At 47.7% G+C, this 18,974-nt stretch overlaps 1 protein-coding gene across 1 annotated transcript in view; it reads right to left on the bottom strand.

The window, feature by feature from the left end:
* Positions 1–18,974, bottom strand: part of ino80db (INO80 complex subunit Db) — a 113,672-nt gene that overhangs the window by 77,161 nt on the left and 17,537 nt on the right. Inside the window, exon 3 of the mRNA XM_078228922.1 lies at positions 14,025–14,851. Within this exon, the coding sequence (XP_078085048.1) occupies positions 14,025–14,851 (827 nt within the window). The remainder of the gene's footprint in view (positions 1–14,024; positions 14,852–18,974) is intronic.

Raw genomic sequence — 18,974 nt, 5'->3', positions numbered from 1 at the left:
ACCCCTAGAGTTACTGTCCCCCATTAACACACTGACCCTAGAGTTACTGTCCCCATTAACACACTGACCCTGAGAGTTACTGTCTCCATTAACACACTGACCCCGAGAGTTACTGTCTCCATTAACACACTGACCCTAGAGTTACTGTCTCCATTAACACACTGACCCCTCGAGTTACTGTCCCCATTAACACACTGACCCCTAGAGTTACTGTCCCCCATTAACACACTGACCCTAGAGTTACTGTCCCCATTAACACACTGACCCTGAGAGTTACTGTCTCCATTAACACACTGACCCCGAGAGTTACTGTCTCCATTAACACACTGACCCCTAGAGTTACTGTCCCCACTAACACACTGACCCCGAGAGTTACTGTCCCCCATTAACACACTGACCCCTCGAGTTACTGTCCCCACTAACACACTGACCCCTAGAGTTACTGTCCCCACTAACACACTGACCCCTAGAGTTACTGTCCCCATTAACACACTGACCCCTCGAGTTACTGTCCCCATTAACACACTGACCGAGAGTTACTGTCCCCGCTAACACACTGACCCCTCGAGTTACTGTCCCCATTAACACACTGACCCCGAGAGTTACTGTCCCCATTAACACACTGACCGAGAGTTACTGTCCCCGCTAACACACTGACCCCGAGAGTTACTGTCCCCATTAACACACTGACCCCGAGAGTTACTGTCCCCGCTAACACAATGACCCCGAGAGTTACTGTCCCCAATAACACACTGACCCCTAAAGTTACAGTCATGGAGTCAGAGGTTTACAGCATGGAAACGGGCCCTTCGGCCCAACTTGTCCATGCTGCCCTTTTTTTTAAAACCCCTAAACTAATCCTAATTGCACGCATTTGGCCCATATCCCTCTATACCCATTGTACCCATGTAACTATCTAAATGCCTTTTAAAAGATAAAATTGTACCCGCTTCTACTACCTCTGGCAGCTTGTTCCAGACACTCACCACCCTCTGTGTGAAAGAATTGCCCCTCTGGACACCTTTGTATCTCTCCCCTCTCACCTTAAACCTATGCCCTCTAGTTTTAGACTCCCCTATCTTTGGGAAAAGATATTGACTGTCTCCCCTGTCTATGCCCCTCATTATTTTGTAGTCCTCTATAAGATCACCCCTCAGCCTCCTACGCTCCAGAGAAAAAAGTCCCAGTCTATCCAGCCTCTCCTTATAACTCAATCCATCAAGTCCCGGTAGCATCCTAGTAAATCTTTTCTGCACTCTTTCTAGTTTAATAATATCCTTTCTAAATTAGGGTGACCAGAATTGCACACAGTATTCCAAGTGTGGCCTTACCAATGTCTTGTACAACTTCAACAAGACGTCCCAACTCCTGTATTTAATGTTCTGACCGATGAAACCAAGCATGCCGAATGCCTTCTTCACCACTCTGCCCACCTGTGACTCCACTTTCAAGGAGCTATGAACATGTACACCTGGATCTCTTTGTTCTGTAACTCTCCCCAACGCCCTACCATTAACTGAGTAAGTCCTGCCCTGGTTAAATCTACCAAAATGCATTACCTCGCATTTGTCTAAATTAAACTCCATCTGCCATTTGCCAGCCCACTGGCCCAATTGATCAAGATCCTGCTGCAATTGGAGATAACCTTCCTCACTGTCCACCATGCCACCAATCTTGGTGTCATCTGCAAACTTATTAACCATGCCCCCTACATTCTCATCCAAATCATTGATATCAATGACAAACAACAGTGGGCCCAGCACTGATCCCTGAGGCACACCACTGGTCACAGGCCTCCAGTTTGAAAAACAACTCTCTACAAACACCCTCTGGTTTCTGTCAAGAAGCCAATTTTGTATCCCTTTAGATACCTCACCCTGGATCCCGTGAGATTTAACTTTATGCAACAACCTACCATGTAGTACCTTGTCAAGGCCTTGCTAAAGTCCATGTAGACAACATCAACTGCACTGCCCTCATCTACCTTCTTGGTTACCCCTTCAAAAAACTCTATCAAATTTGAGAGACACGATTTTCCACTCATAAAGCCATGCCGACTGTCCCTAATCAGTCCTTGCGTCTCTAAATACCTGTAGATCCTGTCTCTCAAAATACCTTCCAACAATTTACCCACCACAGATGTGAGGCTCACTGGCCTGCAGTTCCCAGGCTTTTCCCTGCAGCCCTTTTTAAACAAAGGCACAACATTTGCCACTCTGCAATCTTCAGGCACCTCAGCCGTGACTATCGATGATTCAAATATCTCAGCTAGGGGACCCGCAATTTCCTCCCTGGCCTCCCACAACGTCCTGGGATATACCTCATCAGGTCCCGCAGATTTATCTACCTTGATGCGCTTTAAGACTTCCAGCACCTCCTTCTCTGTAATATGTCTACTCCTCAAGACATCACTATTTATTTCCCCAAGTTCCCTAACATCCATGCTTTTCTCAACAGTAAATACTGATGAGAAATATTCATTTAGGATCTCACCCATCCCTTGTGGATCCACACATAGATTACCTTGTTGATCCTTAAGAGGCTCTACTTTCTCCCTTGTTACTCTTTTGCCCTTTATGTATTTGTAGAAGCTCTTTGGATTCTCCTTTGCCTTATCTGCCAAAACAATCTCGTGTCCCCTTTTTGCCCTCCTGATTTCTCTCTTAACTCTACTCCTACACCCCCTATACTCTTCAAGAGATTCACTTGATCCCAGCTGTCTATGCACATGTGCCTCTTTCTGCTTCTTGACCAGGGCCTCAATATCCCGAGTCATCCAAGGTTCCCGATTTCTGCCAGAAGAGGAGCGTGTTTACCCTGAACCCTGGTTAACACACTTTTGAAAGCTTGCCACTTACCAGACGTCCCTTTGCCTTCCCACAGACTCCCCCAATTAACTTTTGAAAGTTCCTGTCTGATACTATCAAAATTGGCCTTGCCCCAATTTAGAATATTAACTTTTGGAACAGACCTATCATTCTCCATAGCTATCTTAAAACTAATAGAATTATGGTCACTGGTCCCAAAGTGACCCCTCACTAACACTTCTGTCACCTGCCCTTCCTTATTTCCCAAGAGGTCAGGTTTTGCCCCCTCTCTAATTGGGCCATCCACATACTGACTAAGAAATTCCTCCTGAATACACCCAACAAATTTCTTTCCATCCAACCCTCCAATACTATGGCTGTCCCAGTCAATGTTGGGAAAATTAAAATCTCCGACTATTACCATCCTATTTTTCTTGGAGCTATCTGTAATCTCCTTACATATTTTGCTCCTCAATTTCCCGCACACTGACCGAGGGTTACTGTCCCCATTAACACACTGACCCTGAGAGTTACTGACCCCATTAACACACTGACCCCGACAGTTGCTGTCCCAATAACACACCGACTCCGAGAGTTACTGCCCCCACTAACATACTGACCCCTGGAGTTACTGTGCCCATTAACACACTGACCCCTAGAATTACTGACCCATTAAACATACAGACCCCGAGAGCTACTGTCTCCATTAACACACTGACCCTAAGAGTTACTGCCCCCATTAACACACTGAACCCGAGTGTTACGGGTCCCATTAACACACTGACCCATGGAATTATTGTCCCCATTAACACACTGATCCCTAGAGTTACTGTACCCATTAACACACTGACCCCGAGTCACTGTCCCTATTAACACACTTGCTCCTAGAGTTACTCACCATTAACACACTGACCCCAAGAGTTACTGTCCCCATTAACACACTGACCCCAAGAGTCACTAACCCCAAGAGTTACTGTCCTCGGTAACACAATGACGTAGGCAAAAAGAGCAGGGGAGTACTGCAAGAGCAATGTAGGGAGTTAGGTAGAAGGCTAAAAACCAGGACCTCTAGGGTAGCAATCTCTGGATTACTCCCCGTGCCACGTGCTAGTGAGGCTCAGAACAGGGAGATTGTGCAGCTGAACACGTGGCTAAAGAACTGGTGCAGGAGGGAGGGTTTCAGATTCGTGGATCACTGGGAAGTCTTCCAGGGAGGATGGGACCTGTACAAGGAGGACGGGTTACGCCCGAACTGGAGGGGCACCAATATCCTGGCTGGGAGGTTTGCTAGTGTGGTTCGGCTGGGTTTAAACTAATGTGGCAGGGGGGTGGGAATCAGAACAATAGGTCAGCAAGCGTAGAGACTGGGGACAAGCATGGGGCCAAGACAAGGCTACCCTAAGAGGAAGAGCAATCTGGGGGAGGATGAACTCAGTGGGCCTGGAGGTCTGGAGTGCATCTGCTTCAATGCAAGGAGCGTAATGGGCAAGACAGATGAACTTGGAGCCTTAATGCATGCGCGGAATTTGGATGTAGTTGCAATGACAGAGACTTGGTTAAAAGGACAGGACTGGCAGCTGAATATTCCGGGGTATAAGTGTTTTAGGCGAGACAGAGGAGGAGCTAGAAGAGGTGGGGGAGTAGCAATACTGGTTAGGGAGCATATTACAGCGGTACAGAGGGTGGACAATTTGGAAGGATCATGTAACGAGTCACTGTGGGTGGAGCTCAGAAACAGGAAGGGCGCAGTCACTATGCTGGGGGTATACTACAGGCCTCCCAACAGCCCACGGGAAGTGGAGGAACGGATATGTAAGGAGATTCTGGACAGGTGTAGAAAAAATAGGGTTGTTGTAGTGGAGGACTTTAATTTCCCTCATATAGACTGGAAATCCCTTAGGGCTGGGGGTCCGGACGGGGAGGAATTTGTAAAATGTGTCCAGGAAGGTTCCTTGGAACAATATGTTGATAGTCCAACTAGAGAGTGGGCTATACTGGACCTAGTACTGGGGAATGAGCCCGGTCAGGTCATCAAAGTTTCAGTGGGGGAACATGTGGCGAACAGTGACCACAATTCTGTAAACTTTCGGATGGTCATGAAAAAGGCTGAGTGTTGTCCTATGGGTAAGGTGCTGAATTGGGGGAAGGCTAACTACAGCCTGATTAGGCAGGATTTGGTGGCTGTTGATTGGGAGAGGCTGTTCGAGAGTAAATCCACATCTGGCATGTGGGTGTCTTTTAAGGAGCAGTTGATAGGAGTGCAGGACAGGCATGTGCCTGTAAAAAGGAAGGACAGGAAAGGTAGGATTCGAGAGCCGTGGATAACCAGGGAAATTGTGGGTCTAATCAAAAAGAAAAAAAGAGGCATACATGAGGTCCAGGCAGCTAAAAACAGATGAAGCACTGGAGGAATACAGAGAAAGTAGAAAATAACTCAAACAGGGAGTTAGAAGGGCAAAAAGGGGTCACGAAATGTCCTTGGCAGACAGGATTAAGGAGAATTCCAAGGCATTTTATACATATGTTAGGAACAAGAGGGCTGTCAGAGAAAGAGTTGGACTTCTCAAGAACAAAGATGGGGAATTATGCTTCAAACCCGAGGAAATAGGTGAGATCCTAAATGAATACTTTGCATCAGTATTCACAAAGGAGAGGGACACATTGATTGGTAGTGTCTCAGAGGGATGTGTAGACCCGTTAGAACAAATCTCAATTACAAGGGAGGAAGTGTTATAGGAAGGATTAAGGTAGACAAATCCCCAGGGCCAGATGGCATCTGTCCTAGATTTGAGAGAGACAAGAGATGAAATTGCTGGGCCTCTAACAGAAATCTTTGTTTCTTCATTGGACACAGGTGAGGTAAACACAGTAAGAGTTTTAACAACACCAGGTTAAAGTCCAACAGGTTTATTTGGTAGCAAATGCCATTAGCTTTCGGAGCGCTGCTCCCTCGTCAGATGGAGTGGAAATGGAGTGGAGTACAAGTGAGGTCCCAGAGGATAGCAAATGTGGTCCTGTTATTTAAGAAGGGTAGCAAGTATAACCCGGGTAATTATAGGCCAGTGAGCTTGACGTCCGTGGTAGGGAAATTGTTGAAGATTCTTAGAGATAGGATCTATACACATTTCAAACTGAATAGTCTCAATATCGATAGACAACATGGCTGTATACGAGGGAAGTCATGCCTCACAAATTTGGTTGAGTTTTTTGAGGAGGTGACAAAAATGATCGACGAGGGATGGGCCGTGGATGTCGTCTACATGGATTTTAGTAAAGCATTTGACAAGGTCCCTCATGGCAGGCTGGTGCAAAAGGTTAAATCTCACAGGATCAAAGGTGAACTAGCTAGATGGGTACAGAACTGGCTTGGCCATAGAAGACAGAGGGTAGCAGTGGAGGGGTCATTTTCTGATTGGAGGTCTGTGACTAGTGGTGTACCGCAGGGCTCTGTACTGGGACCTCTGCTCTTTGTGATAAATATAAATGATTTGGAAGAAGATGTAGCTGGTCTGATTAGTAAGTTTGCGGACGACACAAAGATTGCTGGTGTTGCGGATAGTGATGAACATTGTCAGAGAATACAGCAGGATATAGATAGGCTGGAACATTGGGCGGAGAAATGGCAGATGGAATTTAATCCAGATAAATGCGAAGTGATGCATTTTGGTAGATCTAATGCAGGGGGGAGCTATACAATAAATGGCAGAACCATCAGGAGTATAGACACAGAGGGATTTGGGTGTGCAAGTACACAGATCCTTAAAGGTGGCAGCACAGGTGGAGAAGGTGGTGAAGGCATATGGCATGCTTGCCTTTATTGGACGGGGCATAGAGTATAAAAGTTGGCATATGATGTTGCAGTTATATAGAATGTTAGTTAGGCCACATCTGGAATACTGCGTCCAGTTCTGGTCACCACACTACCAGAAGGACGTTGAGGCTTTGGAGAGAGTGCAGAAAAGGTTTACTAGGATGTTGCCTGGTATGGAGGGTATTAGCTATGAGGTGAGATTGAGTAAACTAGGGTTGTTCCTATCGTGGAAAGACGGAGGTTGAGGGGCGACCTAATAGAAGTTTATCAAATTATGAAGGGCATCGATAGGGTGAACAGTTGGAAGTTTTTTCCCAGGTCAGAAATGACAAACACAAGGGGTCACAAGTTCAAGGTAAGGGAGGCATGGTTCAATACGGATATGCGGGGGACTTTTTTAAACAGAGGGTGGTGGGGGCCTGGAATGTACTACCAAGCAAGGTGGTTGAGGCAGACACGCTAGGATCATTTAAGACTTATCTAGATAGCCACATGAACAGACTGGGAATAGAGGGATACAAACAGATGGTCTAGTTAGGAACATGTGATCGGTGCAGGCTTGGAGGGCCGAAGGGCCTGTTCCTGTGCTGTATTGTTCTTTGTTCTTTTGACCCCATGAGTAATGGTCCCATTAACACACTGACCCCTAGAGTCACTAACCCCATTAGCACACTGACCCCTCGAGATACTGTCCCCGTAAACACACTGACCCCTAGAGTTACTGTCCCCATTAACCTACTGACCCAGAGAGTTCCTGTCCCCATTAACACACTGACCCAGAGAGTTACTGTCCCCATTAACACACTGACCCCGAGAGTTACTGTCCCCATTAACACACTGACCCCAAGAGTTACTGTCCCCATTAACACACTGACCCTGTGAGTTACTGTCCAAAGAACACGCTGACCCCTAGAGTAACAGTGACCATTAACACACTGACCGCCTGGAGTTACTGTCCCCATTAACACACTGACCCCGAGAGTTACTGTCCCCATTAACACACTGACCCCTCGAGTGACTGTCCCCATTAACACACTGACCCCTCGAGTGACTGTCCCCATTAACACAATGACCCTGAGAAGGTGGTGAAGAAGGCATATGGTATGCTTGCCTTTATAGGACGGGGTATAGAGTATAAAAGCTGGAGTCTGATGATGCAGCTGTATGGAACGCTGGTTAGGCCACATTTGGAGTACTGCGTCCAGTTCTGGTCGCCGCACTACCAGAAGGACGTGGAGGCATTGGAGAGGGTGCAGAGAAGGTTTACCAGGATGTTGCCTGGTATGGAGGGTCTTAGCTATGAGGAGAGATTGGGTAGACTGGGGTTGTTCTCCTTGGAAAGACGGAGAATGAGGGGAGATCTAATAGAGGTATACAAGATTATGAAGGGTATAGATAGGGTGAACAGTGGGAAGCTTTTTCCCAGGTCGGAGGTGATGATCACGAGGGGTCACGGGCTCAAGCTGAGAGGGGCGAAGTATAACTCAGACATCAGAGGGACGTTTTTTTACACAGAAGGTGGTGGGGGCCTGGAATGCGCTGCCAAGTAGGGTGGTGGAGGCAGGCACGCTGACATCGTTTAAGACTTGCCTGGATAGTCACATGAGCAGCCTGGGAATGGAGGGATACAAACGATTGGTCTAGTTGGACCAAGGAGCGGCACAGGCTTGGAGGGCCGAAGGGCCTGTTTCCTGTGCTGTACTGTTCTTTGACCCCGAGAGTGACTGTCCCCATTAACATACTGACGCCGAGAGATACCGTCCCCATTAACACGCTGACCCCGAGTGTTACTGTCCCCATTAACACACTGACCCCTCGGGTTACTGTCCCCATTAACACACTGACCCCTGGAGTTACTGTCCCCATTAACACACTGACCCCTGGAGTTACTGCCCCCATTAACACACTGACCCCTCGAGTTACTGTCCCCATTAACACACTGACCCCGAGAGTTACTGTCCCCATTAACACACTGACCCCTCGAGTTACTGTCCCCATTAACACACTGACCCCGAGAGTTACTGTCCCCATTAACACACTGACCCCTATAGTTACTGTCTCCATTAACACACTGACACCGAGAGTTACTGTCTCCATTAACACACTGACACCGAGAGTTACTGTCCCCATTAACACACTGACCCCTAGAGTTACTGTCCCCATTAACACACTGACCCCTATAGTTACTGTCCGCATAACACACTGACCCCGAGAGTTACTGTCCGCATTAACACACTGACCCCTAGAGTTACTGTCCGCATTAACACACTGACCCCGAGAGTTACTGTCCGCATTAACACACTGACCCCTAGAGTTGCTGTCCCCATTAACACACTGACCCCTAGAGTTACTGTCCGCATTAACACATTGACCCCTGGGTATTACCATCCCATGTACACACCATTCCCCAAAGATTTAGTCTTCATTAACACTGCCCCTTGTAGCTCCGGACCCTATCGTCACGTTGACCTCCAAGGATTACCACTTAATTTGAAACGTCCCCTTATGCATTCTGAAAGGTTAATCTGAGCACTGCCATGAAGAGTTAGCATGTTGGTAATGTTCTAAGTGTGACACAGACCAGAAACTTGTTATTGGCATTTCCGACATGGGCACCTGCCTCTTGATGTGGAGATGCCAGCGTTGGACTGGGGTAAGCACATTAATAAGTCTCACAATACCAGGTTAAAGTCCAACAGGTTTATTTGGCAGCACAAGCTTTCGGAGTCTCGCTCCTGATGAAGGAGCAAGAGTCCGAAAGCTTGTGCTGCCAAATAAACCTGTTGGACTTTAACCTGGTATTGTGAGACACCTGCCGCTTGCCAGGGGTTATCTTGCATCCTAGAGTTAGTGAGTCTCTGTAGTTATCTCGTGTGGAAAGCATGCTCAGCAAGTTTCTGTGATGTCCGCAGGTGCAGAAACAGTGCAATGCTGCCACAGCTTGAATTCAAGTGGTGCGTGAAACATACATTGCAAGGTCACTTCCATACTAATTGCAGCCAGTCACGAAACTTGCATCTATACAGCATCACTTTTGATCTTGCGGCATCCCTGTGCTTTACAGTCAATGAAACACTTTTGCAGTTCCGTCAGTACTGTAGTGTAAGAAACACAGCAGCCAATTTGCGCACAGCAAGATTCTAGAAACAGCAACACGATGGTGACTGGATAGCCTTTTTTTAAAAAATGTTGATGCAAGTGGGAGCATTATTGGCCAGGAGGCCAGGGAGAGCTCTCCTACTTTACTTCAAACATCAGCTCAATGCCCTGTGCACTTCAGTGAGAGCCATGAGATGGAGATGCCGGCGTTGGACTGGGGTGGGTGCAGTCAGAAGTCTCACAACACCAGGTTAAAAGTCCAACAGGTTTATTAGGAATCATGAGCTTTCGGAGCGCCGCTCCTTCATCAGGTGAGTGATGACTGACCTGATGAAGGAGCAGCGCTCCGACGGGTCATGATCCCAAATAAACCTGTTGGGACTTTAACCTGCTGTTGTGAGACTTCTAACTTCACTGAGAGGTCAACAGTGGTCCTTGGGTCCAGTGTCCCATCCGGAGGATTAACATTGACAATCCGAGTCTCGCAGCTGCTGACGTCTCAGTCACACTCAAGCCACATATGGCTGAGAAGAATGCTAATGTGTATCTCCAGGTCAGATTGCTTCCTGAAGTCTCAGCTTATCAAGGAGGTCTCAGTATTCAGAGATAATTTGCTAGCTCTAAGAGCCATCCAGTGAGGCTCATTCCCATAATCTTTCCCCAACTCTGCTACTTGTTGCTTTTTCATCATGTATCCAATATCTTTTTGTAAGTTTCTATTGAACCTACGTCCATTACCCTTTCAGGCAGTGAATTCTTCCTTCATTTTCATCATAGGTGGCAAAGTAGAATAAAAGAATGCAAACGTCAAAACCCACTGCCTTTGTCCCACCCAGTTCTGGACTTGCTATTCACTTTACTGCCAACCACGTAGCAACTGCTCACTGAATTTGTTCCAGCTAACTGGTGGTGAAAGGCTAACACTGGTTGAGTACAAATGGGCAAAATAAACACTAGCTGGATGAGTTTATGCACGTGCAGTGTATTATCCATAGTTCTTCAAGGCAAAGCTTCATCCTATCAAAGGAGCTCACATTGCGTGCTTTTTACACCAACGACTGCCATCCTCATCACAAGCGGGAGGGTGGAGGATGCTATAATAACTAAACCTCCTCTAAAATGTCCATCACTTATTCCTTCTGGGAACAGTGTCATCTCCTACTACACTTTTCCAACTAAAGCAAGGAGGGAGATAAAGACGTGCATTCCTAGAGGACCTTGCATAACCTCAGGGTGTCCCAAATCACTTCACAGCAATGACATACTTTTTTTGATGCCTCATCACTGTTGTAATATCGAAAATGAGACAGACACTTTGCACGCATCAAGGTTCCACAACCAGCAAGGAGGTAATCTGTGTTTCTGTCAAAAAATCTAATGACATTTTACACAGAGGATTTTCACCCACCTGTTCGACCCACCTGCGTGACAATGTTGAAACAGAGGTTTAAGCGCACAAGGCCACTTGGCCCGTTGTGCCTGTGCCGGCTCTTTGACACAGGAATTCTGCACTGCAGTAATTTGCTTTGATAATTCTGTACCTTCCTTACTTTGAATATTTATATCAAGCTTTCCCTTAAACTATGCAATGGTTTCAGTTTCAACCACTCGGTTGCAAAACGTTACACACCCCAACAACCTGCTCTGTTAAAAACACTTCTGCTTAAGCTCTCCAGCGGCAAACAAACGCCAATATATTGTCAGACTCCGTTTAGCGTCAGCCAGTGGCCGCCTGGCCTTACGGTTCACAGGAAATACCGGCCTGTTGTGGTCACTAAGAGTGAACAAGGAAATATTGTTCAATGGGGTCACACTAATAGCCTTGTGGCAGCTCAACTCAAACTGTTTACAAACAAACAAAGAGCGTGTCTCTCTATCTGGTTGTCAGGAATTAAATGATGGCACGTAGGAAAATGGGCGAGGAGAGATAAAGGAAGTGAAGAAATGAAAATCAAAAGGAAAAAAACACACTTCACTACACCCTCTCAGCCCATCACCCATTACTTTGTTCTCTCTTCACTCAACTATTCCGTAGCTCTCCTAGCCAGCCTCACACCTAGCACCCTCCATAAACTGGAGCTGGTCCAAACTTCTTTTGTCTCTATGCTACCAGGCACCAAGTCCCGTCACTCATCACCCCTGTACTGTATGACTTACATTGGCTTTCAGTCTGACAATGCCTCAATTTAAAGAGTCTCCCCTTGTTTTCAAATCCCTCCACGGCCTGGACCCCCTGTATCTTTGTAACTTCCTCCAGCCCTGTTAAAACCGCCCCCCCCCGCCCCATCATCTCGGTTCTCATCCAGTCCGGCATCCCCGATTGCTTTTGCTTCACCATTTAGCAGCTGTATCCTCGCTTGTTCTGGCCCCAACTCTTGGAATTCATTCCACCTTTCCATCTCTCGATCTCCCTCTCCTCTAATCCCGGTGGCACAGTGGTTAACACTGCTGCCTCACAGCGCCACGAACCCAGGTTCAATTCCAGCCTCGGGTCACTGTCTGTGTGGAGTCTGCACGTTCTCCCCGTGTCTGCGTGGGTTTCCTCCGGGTGCTCCGGTTTCCTCCCACAGTCCAAAGATGTGCAGATTAGGTGGATTGGCTGTGCTAAATTGCCCCTTAGTGTCAGGGGGATTGGGGTTACGGGGACAGGGCCTGGGTGGGATAGTGGTCGGTACAGGCTCAATGGTCCAAACAGCCTCCTTCTGTACTGTAGGGATTCTATAATTGCTACTTGAAAACACAAAGGCAGACAGGTTTCTAACTCCCAATTACTTGCCAGTGACCTCAGTAGGCAGTATGCCGGTGTGGATGTGAACATAACAGGATTACCCAAAATATCACTGAGGTCAAGCTGCGTACCATCAGCGTGTATCATCTACAAGACACACTGCAGCAACTCCCCGAGGCGCCTTCAACACCGCCTTGCAGACCCGTGACCTCTATCACCAAAGGGTATGGGAACACGACCTGCAAGTCCCCCTCCAAGTCACTCACCATCCTGACTCGGAAATACATCGCCAATCCTTCACTGTCGCTGGGTCAACATCCCTAACTCACTGCACTGTGGGTGTTTCTACACCACGTGGGCTGTCACGGTTCAAGGCGCCAGCTCACCCCCACCTTCTCCAGGGCAATTCGGGATGGGGAATAAATGCTGGCCCAGACAGCGATGCCCACACCCCGTGAAATAATTTTTTTAAAAGCTGCGAGGCACTCGGTATCAAAGCTTGTACTTGGGAGTGTGGCATCATTGGCCTAAAGATTGGAATTAAGGAACCAGGCCCCAGGAAGAAGGTAACACCTTCAGAGGAGACGGTGGAGGAGAAAAGGTGCAAAACAGAGAGCACCTGGAGGAATACTTTGGGTAGAAAAGGAACCATCTGAATTTACAAGAACACACAGCACAAAATAAAACCATTCGCCCAGCATGTCTTTCCAAGTATTTACGCTCCACACATCAGTTTATCTATCCATGTACCTTCTATCCCTTTCTCCCTCGTGATAATACAAAGTATCTCCGCCCGCCTTCAGCACACTTATTCCATCCCCTCAATCACTGCATAAGGCAGCAAGTGTCACACTGGCACCACTCGCTGAGCAAAGATGTTTCTCCTGAAATTCCTTGTTGGATTCGTTAACGACTATCATATATTTATGGCCAAAATAAAAGGAAAATATTGCGGAAGCTGGAATCAGAAACAAAAACAGAAAAGTGCTGGAAAATCTCAGCAGGTCGGACAGTATCCGTGGAAAGAGAACAGAGTCAACGTTTCGAGTCTGGATGACTCCTCGTCAGAGCTCTGACGAGAAGGACTTTCTCTTCAGCTCTTTTCTTCTCCTCACCTCTGACGAAGGGTCATCCAGACTCGAAATGTTGGCTCTGTTCTCTCTCCACAGGTGCTGTCAGACCTGTTGAGATTTGCCAGCAGTTTCTGTTTTTGAGAGAGATATATTTATGGCCCCTGGTTTCAGACTATCCCGCCAGTGGAAATATTTTATGCACGTGTATCCGAATAAACCTTCTCATAATCATCAAGATCTCCGTCAGGTCACCCCTCCTCTCCAGTGGAGAAAAGAGCCCCCAGTCAGTTTAATCATTCCAGCTGGTTATAACTTCAGTTCTGGTATTAGTTTTGGAAAACTTATGGGTCATCTCTCGGTGCCCAAACTGTTTTGGTGCTTTATTTTAATTTATTGCTGCTTGTTTTCACGGAATCAGGCAGTGACTTGTTGCCCTGAGGAGCCGCATGTGATAAAGGACTGCCTTTCCAGCAGAGTAGATTATTAAAGACCGCGCATGTTCCTACCTAAATGTGGGAAGAGATCTCGGTGCAATAGTTGTTTCTCAACACAGAGCTTTGCTAGTCTCTGCAGCCTGTTTACACAGGCCGAGCGCTGCTTGCAGACCGGCGTGGAGCTTGAAGCTTTGAGGACCACCACGTCGGGCCGGGGAGAGTTCGTTGCCGTCACGACAGGCGAGGGGAGGGCCGCAGCCGGCTGTGAAGGCAGCGGCGGTGGCGGCGGCGTGTGCTGGGGCGGCGAGGCAGACCGGTGGGGCTTTCCATTTGGCGAGTGCGAGGCTGGCGTTGCCGTAGCGATGCCGTGAGCTGCCGCCGCTGCTGGCGGCAAGCTGGGAGTCGAGGGTGGAGGTGGAAGGGGTTTGCATAGCAGGCCCTGCGACAGTCCAGCGGGTCGGGGGGGACTCGAGAGAGGGGGAGTGCCAGGGTACAGCGGCCGCGACGGCGTGAGGTGGGGGATAAAGTGCTCTGGTTGCAGTCTGAAAGTCTCGGGCTCTCGCAGCAGTCGCTGCTGCTGTCGATTCTGAGCCAGTTTGGTCTGAAGCTTCCGTTTGACAGTCCCTTTCCTCAGAACACAGTCATCGTCGTCAGGGAAAGCAAACGGGTCGTCGAGCTCATGCTCCAGGTATTGGAGAGTCAGCCGTGGCCTCTGCGGGGAGCGTGTCGGCCCGTTCAGACCATTCGCTGCCTTCAAGGCCAGTGAGGGCACTGCCAGGCTAACTGCCATGGTAGCATCAGGGTGCAGTCGGGGGCGGACGTCCTCTAGCTGCTCATTCTTCTTCTTCCGCTCCTTCTTGGGCACCAAACCGAGGACTTGCAGGTGACTGTTGCAGTATCTGTCAGAGAAGCAAGAAAGGATTAGCACAGTAAGGGAACTGTCACGACGCAGTGTCACACCTTGTTCCAGTCAACTCCCATATCCCTCAGAGCACTGGGGCCAGGACTATGATATCACTCGACATAAATATTCCAGCACTGTGACGCTCACCTCAGATTTCAAACATGCAGGGTTGGCGGGAGAAACATTCCTCGGCTGGGTCCACCACAACCGTGAAAAAGATTCAGCAGTACAATTATAATTCCCTCTTCCCAAACCTGGGGATGGTGGATATAGCTCTTTTTGAGTTACATACGCTTCCAAACTGAGCATTACAGAATTACGCAGCAATAGGCCATTTGACCCAGCAGATCTGTGCCTTTGCTTGTGGGCCACATAATCCTCCTCACACCATAACTTACTTGTGTTGCATCTCCTTGGATGCATCTATACGGTTTGCTCTCAACTACATCATGAGGCAATCCGTTCCACATTCAAACCACTCGCAGGTAAAGAAGTTTCTCTCGAGTCACCCACTGGATATATCGGTGATTGCCTTCCGTACATATTTATAGCTGCAGATATCGCACCAGGTTTTGGACCCACTCACGAATGGAAACATCTTCATCTTCTTAAAGACTTTGACCAAGGCACCCCCCTCAGTCTCCTCAATGCCGCAGGAAGAGACATGTCCAGACTGGATAGGATTGTTTGTGTGTATTTTTTTGTCACTGTTGATTTATTAACGTGCTACTTTTGTTGCTGGACATGAACGCACTCAAAACAATTCTGCAACGTTAACTTTCGTTCAAATAGGTGGTTTTGTCGTTTCAGGTTTAGGATGGAGGGAGTCCCGAGGAGTGCGCCAATACATGTAGGGGAGTCCACCATTCTGATCCGTAAACCATTGTGCTGGGAAGCAGCACAGTAAGAAGTCGCACAACACCAGGTTAAAGTCCAACAGGTTTAATTGGAATCACGAACTTTCGGAGTGCTGCTCCTTCATCAGGCGAGTGCTCCAAAAGCTCACGATTCCAATTAAACTTTAACCTGGTGTTGTGAGACTTCTTACTGTGCCCCACCCCAGTCCAGCGCCGGCATCTCCACATCAGGATGAAGTATGGCTGGATATAGAGTGATCACAGGTGGCGGGAGAAAGCTAGGGGGATGAATTTAGCAAATAATAAACATGGTGTGCAATATAAAGCATTATGAAAGGCCTTGGAAAAGTAGCTGGGAAACACAAGGGAAAATATCTGCCCTAAACCAGCCCGCATTACCATTTGGAAGGGGGAGAAAGGTACAAGTACATAATGGTGGAGTTCCCGCACATTATTTCAGCAATAAACACTGACACAATAAAGTGGCAGTTTAAAAGATGTGGGGCAACAATGCCAATAACACTTTCCAAATAGCAGTGTGGGTCTTTTTTTAAAAACGGGATGTGAGCGTCGCTGGCTGGGCCCAGCATTTATTGCCCATCCCTAACTGCCCTCCATTTCAGAGGGCATGAGAGAGTCAACCACATTGCTGTGGGTCTGGAGTCACGCGTGCCAGACCGGGTAAGGACGGCAGATTTCCTTCCCTAAAGGACATTAGTGAACCAGATGGGTTTTAAACGACAATCATTGGTTTGGTGCTCATCGTTAGACTTTTGGGATTCAAATTTCACCACCTGCCATGGCAGGATTTGAACCCAGGTCCCCAGATCTTGCTTTGGGTCTCTGGACTACTCATCCAGCAACAAGACCAAGACACCACTGCTTAGCCCGGATGGGGGAGGGAGAAAATAAAAAAGGACAAAATAACTGAGCACGGAGGAAGAAGGAAGAGTGAAGGAGACATGCGCTGGTGCAGCCAAACAAATGATTTCAAGATGAAATGTTTATATTGGCAAAACAAGGCAAGGGGGCAGCCATGTTCGCAGGCAGTGGACCAGGCAGTAGACACAAACCAAGTATGTGGTGCCCTGGTCAATGCTCAGAGCTTCTTTAATTACTGATGATTCTAACAAAGATTACATCCAGATTCGTGAACTGCTCCAAGCAGGCTTCGCAATATCTCAGGGGTCAACAACTCGGGCAGTAAGAACCCACTGCCCAACATCCGAGATCAGTCTAGGATCTCTAATTCAGCACCACATACACTGAAGTCCACTGCTAACAGGCAAGTTTTTAAATTCATATTTCTCAGCAATATTAGGAATTAACTTAGAGCCTACGTCACATCGTCAAACAAAAGAAAGAAAGAAATGCTTTTAACTTGTGAAAATAAAGTTCACCTTTTCCTTTCAGGGGACTGTTAATCTCATTGCCACTTTAAATGGAATTCTAATCACAAAGGGCTATGTTTAGCTTTATAATCAACACAACTCAATGTGAGGTCGCTCAGTAATTATTGTGCTATTCTCAATGCAAGCTCTTTCTTCCCCCATGAAGGGTAATCTGTTGCAGTGGGGCACAAGTTTGTGCAGAATGTTTCAATGCTCATTCTGCAGATCCGGTGGGGTCCAAGGTCCCAGACAGTGTTTGCCTCAGCTGCTACAAACCGATAGGAGGGAATAATCAGGAGGACTCTCACCAATCCACACGGCGGAACGGAGTCCGTCAGCAACAGCACTGGCAGGAGGGACAGTCACACAGCCCTTGCGGACGCCAAGTCCTGTTCACATCAAGGACCATCCATTGTGAAAGGAAATAGGTTCCTGCCACTGTGACCAGGATGCAGAGATCCTTCAGGATTAGGTAGGGTGGACAGTGAGAGCCTTTTTCCTCGGATGGTGATAGCTAGCACGAGGGGACATAGCTTTAAATTGAGGGGTGATAGATATAGGACAGATGTCAGAGGTAGGTTCTTCACTCAGAGAGTAGTAAGGGCGTGGAATGCCCTGCCTGCAGCAGTAGTGGACTCGCCAACATTAAGGGCATTTAAATGGTCATTGAATAAACATATGGATGATATTGGAATAGTGTAGGCTAGATGGGCTTTAGATTGGTTTCACTGGTCAGCGCAACATCAAGGGCCGAAGGGCCTGTACTGCGCTGTAATGTTCTATGTTCAGCATGATCTGGACAGGTTGGGTGAATGGGCAAATCAATGGAAAATGCAGCATAATTTAAATATGAGGTTATTCACTTTGGAAGCAAAAACAAAGCGGCATATTACTAACTGAATGGCTGTAAATTGAGGGAGGGGAGTGCACAGAGGGACCTGGGTGTCCTTGTGCACCAGTCACTGAAGGTAAGCATGCAGGTGCAGCAGGCAGTAAAAGCGGCAATGGTATGTTGGCCTTCATTGCGAGAGGTTTCGAGTAAGGAGCAGGGGTGTGTTGTTGCAATGATACAAGGCCTTGGTGAGGCCGCACCTAGAGTATTGTGTGCAGTTTTGGTCTCCTTTTCGGAGGAAGGATGTTCTTGCTCTCGAGGGAGTGCAGCGAAGCTTTACCAGGCTGATTCCGGGGATGGAGGGACTGATGTAGGAGGAGAGATTGACTAGGTTAGAATTGTGTTCGCTGGAGTTCAGACGAATGAGGGGGGATCTCAGAGATTTATAAAATTCTAACAGGACTAGACAGGGTAGATGCAGGGAGGATGTTCCCAATGGTGGGGGACTCCAGAACCAGGGGTCACCGTCTGAGGATTCAGGGTAGACTATTTAGGACGGAGATGAGGAGACATTTCTTCACCCAGAGTGGTGAGCCTGTGGAATTCATTCCCACAGGAAGTAGTTGATGCAAAAACATTGAATGCATTCACGAGACGGCTAGATGTAGCACTTGGGGCGAATGGGATCAAAAGTAATGGGGGGAAAGCAGGATTAGGCTATTGAGTTGGATGATCAGCCATGATCCTATCTTCGATGTTTCTATGACCTTGATCACACTGTTAAGCAGATGGCTGCAAAGCAAAACTGGCGAACAGGTCACCATCGCTGGTTTTCCAGCTTTATCAGGAGACACCCAGGGAGCTCGACACAACATTCTCCAAAGCTCACAAATGCAAGCTGCCAAGGAAGGTCCCGGAGTGCCAGTGAATCTGTGGCCCACTGCTAACTATCATCTTGGGAAGAGATGAGGATTACACGTGGGCATGCCTCAGTGTAAAAGGGATTAAAAGGAGAGGATTGGCGACAATTTAACTGTA

The sequence above is a fragment of the Mustelus asterias genome, chromosome 14 (assembly GCF_964213995.1).
Source record: "Mustelus asterias chromosome 14, sMusAst1.hap1.1, whole genome shotgun sequence".
Classification (NCBI taxonomy): domain Eukaryota; kingdom Metazoa; phylum Chordata; class Chondrichthyes; order Carcharhiniformes; family Triakidae; genus Mustelus; species Mustelus asterias.
This window is presented reverse-complemented; position numbering and strand designations above follow the sequence as displayed.